Source organism: Chelonus insularis, unplaced genomic scaffold (genome assembly GCF_013357705.1).
Source record: "Chelonus insularis isolate UGA/USDA-ARS -01 unplaced genomic scaffold, ASM1335770v1 contig_26_pilon, whole genome shotgun sequence".
NCBI lineage: Eukaryota > Metazoa > Arthropoda > Insecta > Hymenoptera > Braconidae > Chelonus > Chelonus insularis.
The window spans coordinates 107,425-126,359 of NW_023276457.1; the positions used below are offsets into that span (position 1 = coordinate 107,425).

At 27.6% G+C, this 18,935-nt stretch overlaps 1 protein-coding gene across 5 annotated transcripts in view; it reads right to left on the bottom strand.

Moving 5' to 3' along the window:
- cno (adherens junction formation factor afadin) overlaps positions 1-18,935 on the bottom strand; it is a 47,825-nt gene that overhangs the window by 27,688 nt on the left and 1,202 nt on the right. For all 5 annotated transcript variants that reach the window (XM_035080193.1, XM_035080188.1, XM_035080191.1 and 2 more), the window contains exons 2-6: positions 6,181-6,292; positions 5,319-5,511; positions 4,960-5,238; positions 4,150-4,433; positions 3,439-3,538 (exon numbers count right to left, since the gene is read on the bottom strand). In XM_035080193.1, coding sequence (XP_034936084.1) covers positions 3,439-3,538; positions 4,150-4,433; positions 4,960-5,238; positions 5,319-5,511; positions 6,181-6,291 — 967 coding nt within the window. In that variant the 5' untranslated portion in view covers position 6,292. The remainder of the gene's footprint in view (positions 1-3,438; positions 3,539-4,149; positions 4,434-4,959; positions 5,239-5,318; positions 5,512-6,180; positions 6,293-18,935) is intronic.

Here is an 18,935-nt window from a genome sequence, read left to right on the forward strand (position 1 = left end):
TAATTAATACTCAGAGTATATATAATTTTTTTTTCTTATAAAAAAAAGATTAATTAATAACAAATCAAAACTTAATAAACAGTAACATTATTTAAAATAAAAAGACGTTAATAGACGTAATAAATGTATAGTTTAATTTTTTATTAGACAGAATAGAAATATTGATTGGGGACAATTTTATTATATAATTTGTTTTTCCTTTGAATTATTTTTTTTTAAAGCAATCATTTTTAAGAAAAACAATGATCTTGAATTAAATATTACATAGAAACAAAATTGAACCCTATTTTGTTTTTAATTCAGCAAATGCACACATGATTAAAATTGAATACAGAATTTTTTAAATTATCGAGTCTTTTAAATGTATTGCATAAATTAAACAATACTTTCATTAGCTAATGTTAGCTGAAATAAAGCACGGTTCGTAAAACTTTTATTCATTCAACCTACTTCTACATTTTCTACTTTGCATGAAAAAAATTTTAACAAAAATATTTAATCATTGAAGAATATTTTTTTCAATAATATATATAATTGTCAATAATATGGAATTGTGTCCATAACAATTGAACATTGTTACTAACAAGTGATTATTGATTATAGTAATATTTAAATAATAAGTTTTAAATAGTTATAAACAATAAAAATAGGGACCTTTTCTATATGTATGAGTACTTTTAACGCATAATTTTTTCCTTTACTAAAAAAATATTACCAACCGTATCAGATAAATGAAAACATACTTTTTTCGTGTATAACAATGAAATTTGTTGTAAAAAATGAAAAAAAGGATCTATGAGGTATATTCGAATTCTTCTAACGCACAATTTTTTCTTTTACTGAAATAAAGTATCTAACCATATCAAATGAATAAAAACAGACTCATTTCGTTTATAACAATTCCATTTGTTATAAAGAATGGAAACGGGTTCTATTCGAATTGTTTTTTTCCACTGGGAAGTTGGTCGTGTGGACCTTTTTTTCATTTGATATTATTTCCTCGTTATATTGTTTATATTGTTTTAAAAAGATAAATTTATTTACTACTACCGTCAATACTACTACGATTATTATTGGTGTGTAGGAACAAATAAAATAGAAGCGAAATAATAAAATAAGAATGAAGTCATTGGCTTCAGTTACTTGACAGTACATATCCGGTGCGCAGTTTTAATAAATATTACAGCGGAAACGATGGTCTGGAGAAAACCAGACTCACTTCTTTAAATAGCATTCGCAACATCTCCATTTTAGTCTACTTGCATATGGTAAATTGGAATGTACAAAGTATAAATAACATTTTTATTGTTTTGAGTACTCTTGATTTAAAAATATTAGTAAACAAAAAACACTCGTATCTTTTGCTTTCTTTTTTTGAGTTTTTTTTTTCTCAGTCATTTTATTTAATTGAATAAAATTGTTATAAAAGGTTGTATTATAATATTATAACTATGAAAAACCAATATAACAGGTATTCTGATAAGCCTTTATAAAGATATCCTGCGAAGAAAATTATAGAGGAAATCCCTATTATTAATAGACTTTTCATTAGAATATAATTAAAGATAAAGTGTCAATTGAGATACGATTATGATTTTTGAATTTTTAAAACTAGGTTTACGTAAATTTAAATTCAAAATTATATATCTAAATATAACTTGAAATTAAAACTAAGATAATACGAAAATATTAATAAAAAATAAAATTGAATGAAGGTTTGACATTTCCATATACAGATTGAAACTAAGATAATAATCATTCGACTCATTATTGTGTATATTTAGTTTATTTTTGATGCCATCACTTATCACCTTTCCTTCTAATATCCTAATACTTATTTAAATTGACAGATGCCATTAATGTTAAAATTTTTTAAGAAAGAATATGCGTACAATGAATATGATGAAATAATAATAAAAATTATACACTGACTTTTTATTATTTAAGAATTTTACGATATTTTAAGTAATATCAAAAATAGAAACATGAATAATGAACATCCCATATATGTAATACTAACTGTTCTTGAAGAATTTTATAAATTCATCCAGGAAAAAGGTAATTTAATCATAAAAAAATTAAGTTTTAATAAAATGAAAAAGTTTCTATTCATCATTGCAGAGAGATTTTTCATTTATTTGAATAATTAAGAAACGAAAGAGAAAAAAGCTAAAAGGAATCTTACTATTTACATTAGAAACAGAAATGTTTTGATTCATGTTATGCAAATGTTAAAATATTCATTAAAATAATATATAACGAAGCTAAAATAACATTTGCCTGTAACTACGTTAAATATACTTTTGAAAATATTTGCTGAGAGGAATTTTTTTCCATCTTTTTAGTGTTCTAAAATAGAGTAATAATGTTCGTTGATGACATTTGTCATTTTTTTATTGTCAAATAAAATGATGATTAAATCTCATTAAAATTTTAAACATTTTATCAACAACTTAATGCAACTGATAAATACAAATTTATGTTTTATATTCCACTATAAAACAACCGTAAACTTGATGTCTATTCAAACTTTAATGGGATCTGATAATGGTATTATTTATGAAATACAATGTGATATATATGTCACAGTCACAGAAAGATTTAAAGGAATAGAACAAATAAATTATCATGAAAGAAGGAAACATCTTCCCTAAGTTGATTTGCATGTTAGCAGGAAGAAAGATCTACAATGAATAAACTCCATAGTTATTCTAAGAGTATAGAATAATAGCTACATAACATTGTAACCAGATATTGATTACAAACTACACGAATAAATATTAGGAATGTAAATTTTCTCACTCGAGCTACGATACGTCTAAAGATGATATCATTATTGCTAAAAGTAAAGTAATTTAGTATTCTATCTTCTAACTAGCTCACTTCAAATAATTTCTGATTTATGACTTTTTCGCAGAAATTGAATAATTAAATTATTCATGGAAATTCTGTTAATGATATGTAATTGTAATAAAAGATTTTTAATTTCCTAATGTAATTTCATTGCTCTAATGGTATATTTTGCATAATAATTCGTATAAATTGAGCACTATTGAGTGATCACTGTATCAAAATATTACGAATTAAATTTATAAAAAAATCTTTCAATAAAATTTATGTTTGTGCTGGACAGCACTTTGACCAATGAATTAATTCAACTTCATTTAGTGAAAATGTAAACTCTAATATGTAGAGACACACTACGTATGGTAAATTCAAATACAGTACACCTGTATCACAAATTAACATTTGCATAATTCAACTGTCAAAGCCAATTCATTGTTGATCAATAGCTTGGAAACTATCACAAGTGCAGTGTAATATGAACATATGTTTTCAATCAACAAATATTAATAGACCCTTCCATTAGAATTGATTTCTACAAAGGTTGTAGAAATTACTGTATTGTGACTTTAAATAAGAAAAACTTGGACTTACCACGATTTGACGGGTGATTCATAAGAATAGCTAAAGGACACTCGTCGTCATCAAGTATGTATTCTTGATGATTATTTCCATTAGTGACTTCTCCATTTACCTGAAAATGTATATAATAATATTTATTATAAATTATTAGTTTTAATTTTTAAGATTTATAGTTGTTATTAGAAATAATCAATACTTTACAATTATTTACATATTAGCATTTACGAAAATAAAAAAATTTAATGTTTTCAAATTGATATTGACTGTTTAAAGGTGCATCGATAAGGGATGTTTTTGATGGTAATGGTAATATAGTTATCAAGAATATCCACTGCGACCATATTTTACCGACAGAGTATAAATTGATATAAAGTTTATTATCACAAGATGATCAAATTCATTTTTGAAAATTAATTGAAATTCTAAAAAAATCGTTTTTTTTTCATGAAATACATAGATTTTTGCTCAAGAATAATAAATCATTATTCATTAAAAAACATGACAAGTAAATTGTACACGTCATCATAATAGAAAGACAGATATTACACATTTGAATTTTTTGTCAAAGGATAAATAAAAATGATATTTTATAAATGATCTAAAGAATTGACATATATAATAATGTTTGCATAATAAGTCGTAAAAATAATCGGATAACAAGTTTTAAATGAATTTTATACGTCTATATGAATAAAAACTCGAGAGTTACAATAGAGTTCTCACCTGTACCAAACAATACAGTTGGGGATCCACCTTGTCAAGACCATACTTGGAGAGCATTTCTCTGACTACCTGAGCTGCTGAGTCCCTCACGCTTAATAAAAGCGTTTTGTAGGGTACATCTTTGCAAAGAGCTTCACCATAAATCTTAAGGGTCCCTCCAGTGTCCGGACCACCGTCTTTACTCCGAAATTGCTGAAGTTTCTTCTCTAATTTTTGCTGACGACGACGTCGCATCACAGCTTCTGGATTTGAAATACTCCGAGTAAAACTTGTCTCTGGTAGCTCTGTTCAAACATAATTAAATTTTACTAACTTTGTCGTCACTCAGCTATGAAATATGTTAACAACTACAAATAAAATTATTTATATTTATTCTTTATCTATTTTTTTTATCAAAAATATCTACTTATAAAAGTAGATAATAAAGCATCGATTCATGAGGAAACTTAGCAACGCAAACTTGTTAATCGATTATAGTTCTACATTCAGGTAAGTCTAAAACCAATAGTATATTTAATCTAAACTTAAAATTAGGAGATTTTAACTAAAATATTGTATAAATTGACAATAAAAAATGATGCATAACGGGTCTATGAAATAGATTTGATAAATTTTATAGCAAATGATTGAATCACTTCATCATGATATTTAGATGGTAAATCTTTCATGTGATGGTTGTTATTTTATATGTAGCATTAGTTACTGTGTTACATGAATATGAGAATAAATTTGATATAATGAATACACTTATAAAATAAGTTTTAAATTGCTTAAAAACCGTTACCTCTTATTTGTAGTAGAATAATTTACCTGTATAAAGTTTTTCTGCAACACCATTTTGATCAACAGGAGCAGTATTTTCGTCCTGCTCAAGGCTTTTAAGGCGACTGAGCTTCTCTTGTTTCTTGATCTGCTTTTTCTCTCGTTTGCTTAATTTCCTACGAAAACTTGTACCTTCACCAAAGCCTACTCCTTGAGCATTTGTTTTGTCATCTATTCGTCTCAGTAAAAAACGTCCTTCACGATCATCAATATGCCAATTTAGCTGAACAAGTAGTGGTTTTTCTTCAAGGCCTAATTTTCTTTCTTCTGTAAAATACGCATAGAAACTTGATAGGTTCGAATGTAATAATCAATAGTATATAAGAAGTGAAAGATAGAAAACTGACCTCCATTCTCGTGGATTTCATAAAGTGCATACTCAGGAACTGAAAGCATACGCATATCTGGTCGGAATTTTTCGATAAGGGTTTCGATTACAGCTTGACTGGTTGCATCAGATGCTACTCGGATGCATTTTGTAGCGACTTTTTGTCCACTGTCTTGGAAATAAAACCTCATTACTCCATGGAACTCCAAATCCTAGAATAGCAAAGAATATTTTATTGTATGAACATAAACAAATGGTTAATGATGCGGAATGAGGAATGAGAAACTTGAAAAAATTAAAAAGAATGACAAAGGTTCACAAAAGGTATTTTGTAGTAAGAAATAGGTATTCTTTTTAATTGACAAAAAAAATGTGGTAAGACTGTTTGCTACTTTTTATTCTTAATCCTCTCAAATAAACTTGAATTATAATTGGCGGAAAAAATTGTTATAAGATGTTCTCTTTGTGTGTCAAAAAAATTTTTGGGTAAATATTTCTACGTAAATAAAAAGTAAAGCGTCTACTTTAATAGCTGATCCCCATGGTCTTTCATTTCCCCTTTGATTATATCAAAGAGGGATCCAGGGCAAAACAGCCCTCGGGAAGGAACGTTCCATCATCTTTGAAAATTGCAATGATTTCTATTCATCTCGAAGCTAGAATTGTTATTTACCTATTCAAGATCATTAAAGCAAATACTAAGATGGAAATCTTAAAATTCTATGCAATAAAAATTTACAGTTTTGCAGTCGTTAAAATCGTTAAAGAGACTACTTTTTACCAGATTCTTTAACAATAATTTTAAATGATGCTTTCAGCATATCTAGAATTTTTCTAGTACTAAATTGGAATCATTAAAAGTTATAAAATGTTCTATTTACCTCGTTTGGTTCTGAAAGTTCGAAAAGATCTAATCGATTGGCGTTCCATTGTTGAATAACACCTCGTAAGGCTTCTCTTTCAGCCTTTTTATTTGCTGCTTCAGCAGCCATCCTGCAAAAAAAATGAAATAAATTATTGAAATATGATGTAGAAAAAAATATAATCTAATAATAAATTCTATGCTATTATATTTCATTTAAAATTATCATTTTTTCCTTTTTAGATAAAACAATTCATAAAAAAATGCAAAAGTATTCAAGATCGAAAATAAAATAAAATCTCATTGAAAAGCTATAATAGAATAGTATAATCAAAAATGAATTGCAGTCAAACTAAAACCCGTAAAACCACGAGTTGGACGCCGAATGGCTAACAAAATTAGTTCCAGAAGACTGTCTTAAAAAGAGGCTAGGGTAGCATACATCAACTCATATGCAGTTAACGGTCAACTCCGATGGTTGTTATGAACAATGGTTCATACGTTTACATGTCAATGGATGTTATGGAGTGTAAGTACGTTCACCAAAAGTTATTCTCTCTATCATTCATCTCATTTTAATATCTCCGTCTTTTTTTTTTTTATTTATGCAAACTTATATTAGTACACAATACATCAAGGTTGCCACACCCTATATATTAATAGATGGCAGGTTCTCATGTTATGTAAATAATCATTCTGCTATTAGCAAATTCTCACATTTTGTTCTGGATTTCGTTAAGTGGTTATCATGCATGACATCTTTGATTGAATGGATCAATAATTAAAAAATTACCGGTATGTTAGATCCTTTTAGAGAAATTAAAAGCTGTAAAGTGTAAAATACTTTCATTTTTACATGTTATGGTCCAATATAAACATCTCTAAAAACTTTTCTGCATATTTTAAATAGTTGTAATGTTGATTGAATAATTTTAAAACCGTTTAAATATACTTTTATATAACTATTATCCATGAGTAATAGTTAATATTTAACATTAAGTTCTGTAAGAAAGTATTAATTTTAATAAAAAAAAATATATTTTATGTTAATAAATATATTTTTTTCATAATTTATACATAAATAGAACAATAATGGTTATTTTAAAACTCAAAAATGTCAAAAACTTCTTCGAAGAAACAGAAAACTTTGGAGTACTTGAATCATACAAAGAAGAAATATCTTGGCACAATGAAGCTCTGTTAAGTCATTTCCAATAACGATTATTGTTATGATGAATACATTCAGAGTACACTCAATGTTTTCTATATAGTATCGATGAAAAAATTCGATAGTACACAGTAGCATTAACAATCATAGGAATGTCGGCTGAATATCCTGTACGCGGTGACACGTATTTTACATGCCTTTTTACATACACGACTGGAATGATAATTAAGGTTAAACAACTTAATTGTCACTGATGTATGGATATTAACTTGATGCGTGAGGCTATGAAAAATATTTATCAGATTCTGCAACAATAAAATAATTCAACTTTCTCTTGTTGAGTTAAAATTATTTTACTTTAAACATGGAAACTAATAGATTACGTTTAAATTACAACAATAGGTGCTACATAAGATAAAAGTTCATTCTTGTTACATAAGATTGAAATTAAATAAATCACCTATAGCAGCAATGAGTGAAGAAAGTAAAGACTAAAGAGCTTCAAATGCAGTCATTCTAAAATTTCTCATGCTATTTTATTATAAAATTTGTCTATTAATAGGAATGAAATGCTGTGGGATAGTTGGTGTGCTACAATTAGTTACAATCCATTGTATATGAGATGGCTAATTGTCGGAAAAAGTCATTTCCTTTTTTAAAAGCATACGCAAAATGTCTCAAAAGAATAATCTCGTGTGTGCAACTTATAATTTCACCTGTTGCTTCACCTTGACGCTGAAAACTCTTTTTTTTTTGAATTGTTCTTTTCTTTATCAACACCTACGTAAAAAAGTCTTTACCAAAATAACTTTCAACTCTAATAAATTTTCAACCACTTATTTTGATTTTTTTCAAATTATTTATACCTTTTTATCAACTATACCTCCAAGTTAATCGAAAACAATCATTAACTTTCTAATGAGTAATTTCTGAGATTTAAACAATTTGTCAATAAAACATTACTCTTTTCTTAATTACATAATTAAGATCATTTTTTTTGGTAGACAATTAGTTAAAGTGTTTTAGTAAGAATGGAAATACTAGGAGAAAATACTTTGAACATATTAGCAAATATCTATCTAATCAACAATCTTGTTACCCTCAGGCTAAAATAGCGGCCAAATATGAAGTTGTTTTAAACGGAAATTACCTTCGATAAAGAGTAAATATAGTCTACGAATGAACTAATGTCTAACCGGATAAGGCAATTAATTTGCAATTATGAAAAAGATTGATGTTCAATAACTTCAAGATAGTGTTTCATTCTGGCATTTTATAAAGTAAAAGCTTAAAAAATAATTATCTCTGACAAAAAATTCTAAATTAAATAAATAAATGCAATTACAATCTAATTCAAACATTTTCTTTGTCTAACAGTTGAAATTCCAAACGTAAAATCATTAATGAGATTAGAATTATTTATTATAAAAAAATGAAAAAGATTAGAAACAAAGTTATTAAAACTGCTGGAGCAAATAGGTCAGGTCACTCCTCCCAACTGACTCAGTTTCATAGGAAGGCAATGGTTAACACTAAATAGAGCGAACATAATCTTTCCTTCCAAGCTACTATTCTCTTTCCGCGTATTCAATGACCGACGTTTCCTTTCTGTAACAATTAGTAGTATAGAAATGTGATATGTTACTAACTGAAGAAAAAGGGGAAGACAAGTGCACATACGATATCCTTTGTAGCCTTTACCACCAAATTATTCACTCCAAACCATCAAAAATATTGGAGTAAGAAGCCTTAGAAGTATCAAACAGTATAGTAAAATTTTTGAAATGTATTCTCTAGATGAAATAATATTAATAAATATCTATTCAATGCAGCATTATCTTCTATAATAATGTCATCAAATCATGATTCACCACTTGAATATAATTTGACATCTAACAGCAATTCTATCTTTGACATGAATGAACGTAGCTTTATTTCCTGCATTTGAGATGTTGAATGAAGAAAAATTTTTAATGAATTTTTAAAAGGAAGTTTTCTTTATAAAATAACTATTTCAGTTTTTGGATAAGTAAAAAAATATGCCGTCTTATGGAAGTAATATATGCCTGAAGCGTCGATTATACGATGCAAGGTGTTTTCCAAGAAGAAAAAATAAGTAAGCAAAGGCGTCGTAGTTGAGCTGTCGCAAAATTATATGTATATTTAATTTCAAAAACTCTCTTATCGTACTAAATACAGCGTCAGTTGACTCAATCCTGTTACAAACTCTCTTAATTTTGCATTCAAGCGTGATTCCGTTAAAGCCGGAAACCTCAGACATAAAAAATTTTTAGCAATAAATAATCTTCAAGATAATATTTACATTTAATCATTTATGACTTGCAGTAAATTTCACTTTCTCACGACACATAAACGTCTATCAGAAGCTTTTAGCCAATAATATTAGTTTTGAATTATTATGTAACTTACTCTTCTGGTACGGTCATATTAAACTGTGCAGACGTTTAAATGATGATAACTATAATGATAATAATTTAAGTTTTCCCAGAAACTGATAATGATTCTATTGAATTCACAAGTATGATTGAAGAAAAAAAAACAATGTTTACTTCAGCGGCGAATTATAAACAGCCTAAAAACACCACATGAAAGAGGTATTTCTTTTTTATATTTATTTCATCTCATTCACTTCATCAAACAACACTTATCAGTTCGCGAAGTATATCCTCATCAACTGCTTCAAATTCACAGAAAACTAACAATGGAATCCACTATTCCATCACCATCATTTTAACTAGTTACCAGTAAAAGCATCTTTGATGCTTTGGACCTACATACACATACACACACATAAATAAGCACAGGTTATTGATGCACAACTGTATCAATTTTATTTATTACATTCTATTAATTATATTATTACGGCGTATTCGCCAAGCTAGAAATCGCAAAGAAGCGGCGAAAAAAATTAAAAAAGAGAAAAAGAGTAATTTTAAAAAAGTCCAAAACATTGTTGTGTTTCACCATACGAAACTACACTGAGTACAGTTGAGTCACCAACGCACATTCAAGTATTTCGACTGTAAGCAGCCGGTTTCGAAGGGGTCCCAAAAAGTGGGGGAGTTTAGAGTGCACCATTTACACTAGACTTGATGGACGCTTCGTTGAACTTCCCTTATTTCCCACTACTCTCACTTTTCCTGAGTTGTTTCAATCGTCCGCAACCTGGCGGGTCTCGGGGTACTGACACGTTGGAATGTTCCTACGCGCATGTATACGACCAAGTTTCAACGCCAACCGGTATCTCATCGGGCCCAACAGAACCTACAATTCCATGGATAGTGGGGATGAAGGTAGAAAACAGACCCAAAAGGTGTAGTGGGGAGGTCAGAAAATATGCTGGATGTTGGATTGAAGTTGTGTTAGTATTGCAGATCATGACTATATGTATACACAATGAAGATCCTAGATGGAATTCCATGAGTAAGACTCCGTAAAAAAAAAAAGAAACAGATACTACACATCGTAGAGTGAGCATTCGTGCGTAAAAAAGGTTTCTTATTTGAAAATTATCATGAAAATAACTATTAGTAATTTTTTAACGGTAGGAATTATGAATTATGGTTGAGTCAATTATTTTACTATACGACTGAATTATTCCAAGTTGTATTCTATCATTTTTTTAACACACACAAAATTACTATTTTCTTGAATGTATAAATAATTTTAGCACACCAAAACATGATTTTGAGTGATTATAGTATACTTTATGTCCATAATTGATTTTAAAATAATTATTTAAATTATGCCATTGCGTGTCTTCTTATTTCAACGGTGAAAATCACAAAGAAAAAATAATGCAAGATGTTGATAATAATTTAACAAAGAAATCATTTTATTTTTAACTCAAATGTATTTTTAGATATTCTTTCACGAATACATTTAATAATATCTGCCATTCTGTTTATATCAAATGAATTATATTTAATATTTGCATTAATGTGTTTATCCTTGTACTCTCTTCTTCGAAATGATTGAATTTAACAAACTTTTAAGTGAACACATAAATACTCATATAAGCTTAGAACTTGATAATTTACTTTTAGAACGTGAGAACAACGATAAATAAAATTATTACTTTCTTTTTTTTTTTATTAAAATTTTTCTCACGTGACTTTTAATATATGATGAAATTTAAACTATTTGATACATTGATGGTTGTTTTATTTTCACATCAGACTATACGGAAATAACTTGTTAGAGAATAATTTAAATGAAAGTTGAGGTACATAAATAACTTGATACGTTCCTGTTGATCAGTTGATGTCACCAATCAACGGTAGTCCCGCGTAATGGTTGCCTTGCCAGGTGCGACAACGATACGCTCAGCTGCGTGAGATTTTTTAGTAAATTTTAGACAATTTTTTAATTCCGACAAATATTCTTTTGTCTTTCAATACTTTCATGCTCTATAAAGAAAGCAAGTTGTTTTTTTTCGACATATTTTTTATAGTGAATAAATTAGTTTTATTATAATATTAATAAAAAAAAATATTAAAACTACTCTGTAATTATCAAAAATACATACATTTATCGATAAAAAATTTTTTTTAAAGGTATTTTATTAGTTAATGATCATGATCAATAATTATAACAGTTGATGTAAATAACTATTAGTGTATACATTAAATTTCAAGGTAATTCGTTAGAATCATAAAAAGAAATAAAAATAAAAGAATAATCAGTTGAAAAATGTAGTTAACATAAATATGTGAAGTTTTTAAAAGGACGATCGTGGAATGATGGAGCAAGAGATGAGAGATTGTTTGGATTAATGCAGAGCGTAGGTGTACAGGTGCAGTCGGCGTCACTTGTACCGTCAAGATACAGTATACGTGCTTTTCATATTAAAATTCTTAGTATTGTCACATTAGATTTTGATTTAAATCCCTATATTTTTCAAAGCTGATAAATGATTATTAATAAAACTGTGTCAAATTAAAGCCCTGAAAGTGGTTTTATTGTCATGTGAAGTTAGTTATAAATGTCTGATCACTGAAAAATGTTTCTGGAACATATTGGTCATAAATAATGATACACTGAGCGCAAATAAATTTTTTTAAATTCACGATTATTGATATGCATTTTATGATTTTGTATTTTTATTTCATAGTATACTATAATATTTATGATATATTTTATAAGTAATGGCAGTTTTAACATCCTGTGCATAAAAGCTACGGAAGACTATTGTCACAAGCTAGTATAAAATCACGCGGTGGATACGAAAAAATTCGCTGACACGTGAGAAACGTGAAGTATTTTAATTGTTTGTCGAGACTCAAGCGTGCTAATTTGCTCTGGTTCGTTAAATTCATGATAAAATTGGTTTATCCTTCTTATAAGTTAGTTAGCTTTACTGTGTCAAAAATAAAAATTTTAATTTAAAAAAATTTAATTTTCGGTTTATTATATAATAGTACACCATTAAAACCTTCTTACGTAGCAAACTTTTAATTAAGTACAGAAATGAAGTTTTCTAAAATTAATATAATATTACAACGCTTCTATCTATAGGTTAAGATACTCAAGATCACACATAGAGTATACATAGTAACATGACGGAGAGATTATGTGATGTTCTAAGCATGTACGCTTGATTACTGTAGTTGATTAGTGACAGAAATGCTAACAAGAGAGGTCATTGTAATTATATAGTTATTTGTGTAATTTAAAGACAAAGAGAATAAAGAATTTTAATTAAAATGTAAATATTTAAATATTACTTTAAATTTTTTCGTTTTACAGAGCAATAATTTTTCTGTATTTAATAAATAAATGTTGAAGATGATTTAGAGAGTTATAAAAAAACTAGTAAATATCTTAGTTAAATTGTATTTTTTTTTGTTATTAAAGTATGAAATATTACAAATTAATTTTTGGATTTAATTTATAATGTAAATAGCGATAAACTTTATAGAATAAAAAACTGCCCAAAAAAGATATTTTTGTGTATGTTAAAGCAACTGTATAACGTCCAAGTCTTTCAATTATTTTTCTCTACTTGTGGCTTTCTCCAATTCCACGACAAAGCAGGTTTCAGAATGCTTGAAGTTTTTTTTTATAATCGATGAGACTCACAAATGTCGGACAGTTCTGTTCTCCACATCCGCGTCCTGCCTTTCACTGGACCTAAACTTTTTTCTTCGTGCAAATGAAATAAAAATGCAGTAACTACATGTATGTGCTACTTCCTTCCATTTTTCATCAATAAACCATGTTATTAGTAAATAGTAAAATCAAATTAAGCGAATAAATGAATAATAATTTTTTGAATATTATGTAGAGAAATTGATAATATCGTTATAGAATACCGAGTGAGATTATGTGTACAATTGTTGCAAAAAATTATCTGGACAATCAATGTAAACAACTTGTTTATTACGCTTAACAGTCAATTTCCTGCTTAAACATATTGAAGGTAAGGGCATTTGCATTATCATGTACATAATATTCTTTATGAACAATAAAAGATTTGATGGTTTTTATTTGACAATTTTTTTTTTCAAATAAATTTATAATTGCAATAAAAATTAATCTCTTCATCTTTAATTAATTAAAGAAAATAATTTCGCATGTTTCTTCATGACGACATATTGTTGAATTTATTTTTTTTTTTTCGTAAAATCGTTATTAAATAAAAAATTATTCTTTACCATTAACAAAATTCTTCTGAATGTAATTATCATCGTAATTACGTAGTTATGCATGATCACTAATAGGAAGTTAATCCTGCTAACTCATTGTGTACCAAAAGAGTAATTAATTGTGTCCCTAATAAATGTGCATATCAGAGATATTTATTTTACAAACTTATCAAAAGGTGTAATATTTAAAAGAGTAAAGTCCATTGACATTACGCGTGGAACGCGAACAACCTGTCGTGGCTAAGTCGAGGGAAAGGTGAGTGATTATTATGCTAGCGTAAAGAGAGCACATGAGACTTCTTTCCAAGACCGCCTGTAGTGCAGTCCAGCTTTCATTATTCACAACGGCCTTCAGAAACTCGTCAAAGAACTAGTATGAAGCATTACACTATGTTGATAAGACGACAGACTTCACTCATCAAAAAACCACAGTTAGATATAACGCTTTTTTGAAACTAAAACTATAACACTATCAACTATGTACCAGATTCTCTTCTTCTCTCCATTTTATCTTCATACTGTGGCTATTCCCAAGAGAGTCAGTAGTTCAGTGGAAAAAACCTCTACATCTTCAAGCACATGAAAAAAATATTTATTCCAAAGTATTCAAGTATTTCTCTATAATACATTTTCAGGAAAAGTAGCTTTGATAATATTTATTCTTTTCCCAACTTTCACGACTGTGCAATCTTCTCTAAAATAAACACTCTGTAAATGATTAAAGTTTTCTTCATGTCGAGATTGTAATTTCAAAACCCAATCCAACTTCTATAAAATGTCTTTGGTTCTGACAAGTATTGAAATAGCATCGAATTTCCTATACATTTCAGACCGGATCCCCAAGTCTAACAAGATGTCCATGTACTCGTGCCGGTTGTTTGAAGTTCACATAAAACATTGTTTAGAAAAGAATAAAAAAAGGAAAGAAATAATAGTGAAGGTGAAGAAGGGTGAGAAGAAGAGGGGCTATGTCATAAGCTGATTGTGATTCTGTACTATGTATAGACCCCATAGTTGAAAATTCTCTCCTCAGAACAGGACGACAGAAAGTACCATTATAATTTTAATTCTTATTAATACAATTCTTTCTTACTGAACTTGTCTCAGCCTTTCGGCAGTATTTTGTGTTAATTTCTGGTCCAGTTATTTCAAGCACTTATTCATAACATTATAAAAAAATGGAAAACAACCTAAGAATTAAATAGTACCGACAAATATTACGAAGAATGATTTTTGTATAGCTGTATGCAAATTAGTATGGAGATGGATCATCTTATTTATCTTCTCGAAACCAGTATTGGTATTTAGATGGATTGCATACCAGCATCAGTGTGGATAGAAATCGACAATGGTTCATTCAATCAATTATAATGAGAAAAAATTCATTCTCAGAAAAAAGTGAAATGCTTTTTTATAAATTAAAAACCATGAAGTTGAGAATTATTAAGTTTTTAATTTCATTGGTGAGTCAAGACATTGAAACGGTACTCAATCATATTGTTTATTTCAAAAAAACTAGATCTGAATAAGAGATAAAGAATCTTCATTTTTATTGAATAACATTGAAGGGAAAAAACATTTGTAGTGAAAAAAAAGATTTTTTTTTTAAATTGAATCTAATATATTTGATATTCATCAACTATTTGAATTAAAAAATTGATTACTTGATTTTAAATAAGATCGATAACTGGGATAAAGAACTATTGTTCCAATAATCTAGACTTGGCTAGATAAAATTTGTTCATATTTTCTTAATAAATAGATTAGAGTAAATGATAGCTGATATTGAAGATCTCATCAAAGGAGAGTCTTCTGGACTAAATTTACTAAATTGTATGATAATTATTAAAGCTCCAGTCTAATTAAAATCATTTTTAACTTCTTATTTATAATAATTTATTTTTACTCCAATATTATATAAATAAATTTCCTTTGGAGTATGCTCTAAAAATATTTTTTATCGGCTACCATTAAAAATTTCGTGTTGACAGGCTATAAATAATCATTAAATTTCTAATAAAATAAAAAAGAAATCATTTTCTATAAACAAAAGAAAAAAAAACAAAAGTACATTAAAAATGCGTAGTTTTTTATTTTATTTCAATTGTGCAGTTAATAGTCTACCGATGATTATAGGATGTTATATATATATATATATGTATTTGTATATAAAAACAGCATCAGTGTTCGTAGAAAACAGTTTCAAATGATTGTCGTAACAACGATCGGAAGCCACACGGAATCTTTTATTGCAAAAGTACTTGTGAAAACGAAAGAAAAGCTAGTACTTAGAAGAGCCTTTACGGCTTCTTTACTGCATAAAAATGCGTATAATACAATTATAAATTTTTTTTCATTAGTATATGTTTAACCTTACATTGCTTAACTTACATATCAATGACTCTTCCAATATATTATTCAATTAAACACAGTTAATAATGAATCTGACGTTCAAGGTTTATATTATGAATCTCTTCTATTCTCATCTTGCCGGGTTCTCGATATTCTCCGGCTTTAGAAAACAAGCTTCCATATCTCGTTCAAGCATGAATAGTAAATAGTTTATGCTAACGACTATATGAGAGCTCAAGAAGAGGCTTATGGATATCGTAACCGACACCATATAATGTAAGGATTTAAAACTGTTAAGCCAGTTGTTCAGTAAAATAACTAAATCTTATCATATTATAAATTACTAAAAATTTATTGGAGAAAATATATTGAAAATTTTTAATGTGACATTCATTTAAAATCACCTTAATGGATCACACGAGCCGAAAGAACTCTTTTCCAGGAGAAATGAATCAAAAGTTCAATTTTAATGATTTCAATTCCATGAATTTGTTCTATCACTATTTTATCCTGTTAGGATTATGTGTTATGGCAAAGTAGATGTTTTGAACAAATGAAAAGATTGGTGTTCATACGCATTTGAATATAAAATGAATAAAAAAACTAATATATTAGCAATTAAAATTGTAAACTTAGCAATAATAAGAATTTATAGAAACGTAAAATAATTTTCAGTTATTCGAATAGTTTTGATAAATGGTAATCATTGTAGTTATCTATAGAAGCAATGTACTGAATTAGAATCTGTTTATTATTTTGTTTTGTAGCTTCAAGGTTATTTGGAAATCAACAGAAAAATCTCATTAGAAATATTTTGAATTTATCTAATTAATATGTTGATCAAAAATAATAGTGTATTAGTAGTAAAATTAAAATATCCGTAATAGGTTAATTAAAATAAAAACTGCGTATTTTTAGGGCACACTTTATCGGAGAAGTGAATTAAAAAATAAAGTGTTATTTGGATGTAAAAAGTATTAACAAAATTTTGAGATTCTAAATAATCAATTACTTGTCCAATTAAATGTAAATTCATGTAAATATAGAGGTAATTCATTGATGTAAATAAATTTAATCCTTTATGTAGTCACTGTAAAATGCAATGCAGAATGCAGTGACAACAGGGGGTATTTTAAGCGACAAACTATTCAGAATTTTAAGAAAAAAATACACAAAAGGGTTATATACACACATGATGGAGAATAAGAGTTAAGTAGACAGAAATAAATGAGGGTTTGACAAGAAATCTACATTATGTAAAATACACGTGTGTAATATAAGCAAAATATATATATGTATATATATATATCTCAACGAAGAACCAATACATTTAAAATTATGTAACCAAATAAAGGATTAATACTTGTTCAATTAAGACTTTATAATAATAATTGCTATTTAAATAACAACATATTGAGTCCTTAAAGCAATAGTGACCTTCACACTATTTCGTGACTGGAATGTCCCAAAATAAGGCGCCAAAAAAAGTAACTGCTCGCTTTAGTGTGTTTATAAATTGATAATATACTTAGAGAGACCAAGTCTTGATACGATTTTCCTTACTGAAAGTACCATATTTATTAGAGCACAGAAACTACCCAAATATATAAACTGATAACAATTTTACTAGATATTTTCTTTTATGTATCAAATAACAAAGAAATGTTGCAATAATAATCAGTCTGTATGAAAAATTAAAATGTTCTTTTCGTAGCATTAATAAAAAAATAATTTTTTTTCAATTATTGTAAATTGCAATTTAAACAATTACTGTCAATGTTTTATTCTATTTTTGTTGGAATAATTTTTCGAGTAAATAAAAATCGAAAATATTATTTATTACCTGGAAGTTGAAATGTAGTTAATAATGATAAAAAAATAATGATAATAATTTTTTAGACAATGACTGATGCAATAACGACAACATAGAATAATTATTCTTCTCAATAAACATTCACCTTATAAATACGCAATAATATATAGCCTCAAACAAATTTAGAATTAATAATCAGAAGAATAATTGACATATCGAGAATGCTAATAAATTTCAAGGCAGTAAAGTTTACAAGTTGAGATGAAACATTGTTATAAATAGAAATAATAAAAGTATGAATGAAAAAAATACGCATTTCTTATTGAATAATTCTAGATATCCGAAAGATAAGATAATACGTGATGTTTTAGCTGTTATCTATGAACAAATGTCTCAACAAAAAGCGGAAATATTTATGATCTAGTACTGACTCTGCAAATCTGTTCGTACGAATTACGTATCAAAGTCTAATGAAAGCGTGAATTTAATCCTTATCAATGATGGGCGGCATACTAGCGTTGATTCTTGTTCGCTTTACGAGCATATTTACTCACTTATCAAACAGATATATGTCTATTGTTTGCTGAACAAACTTCTTGCTTAATAAAAGAACTGTTTGAGATAATAATGTAATGAAAGATTTGATATTTTATATGGTATAATGTTCCACTTAAAATAACTAAACAGTGAGTCATGAAGATCTTGAAAAAGTTGTGAAAATTAATAATATCTGATGAAAACTATAATGTAGTTATTATATAATTATTAGAGTT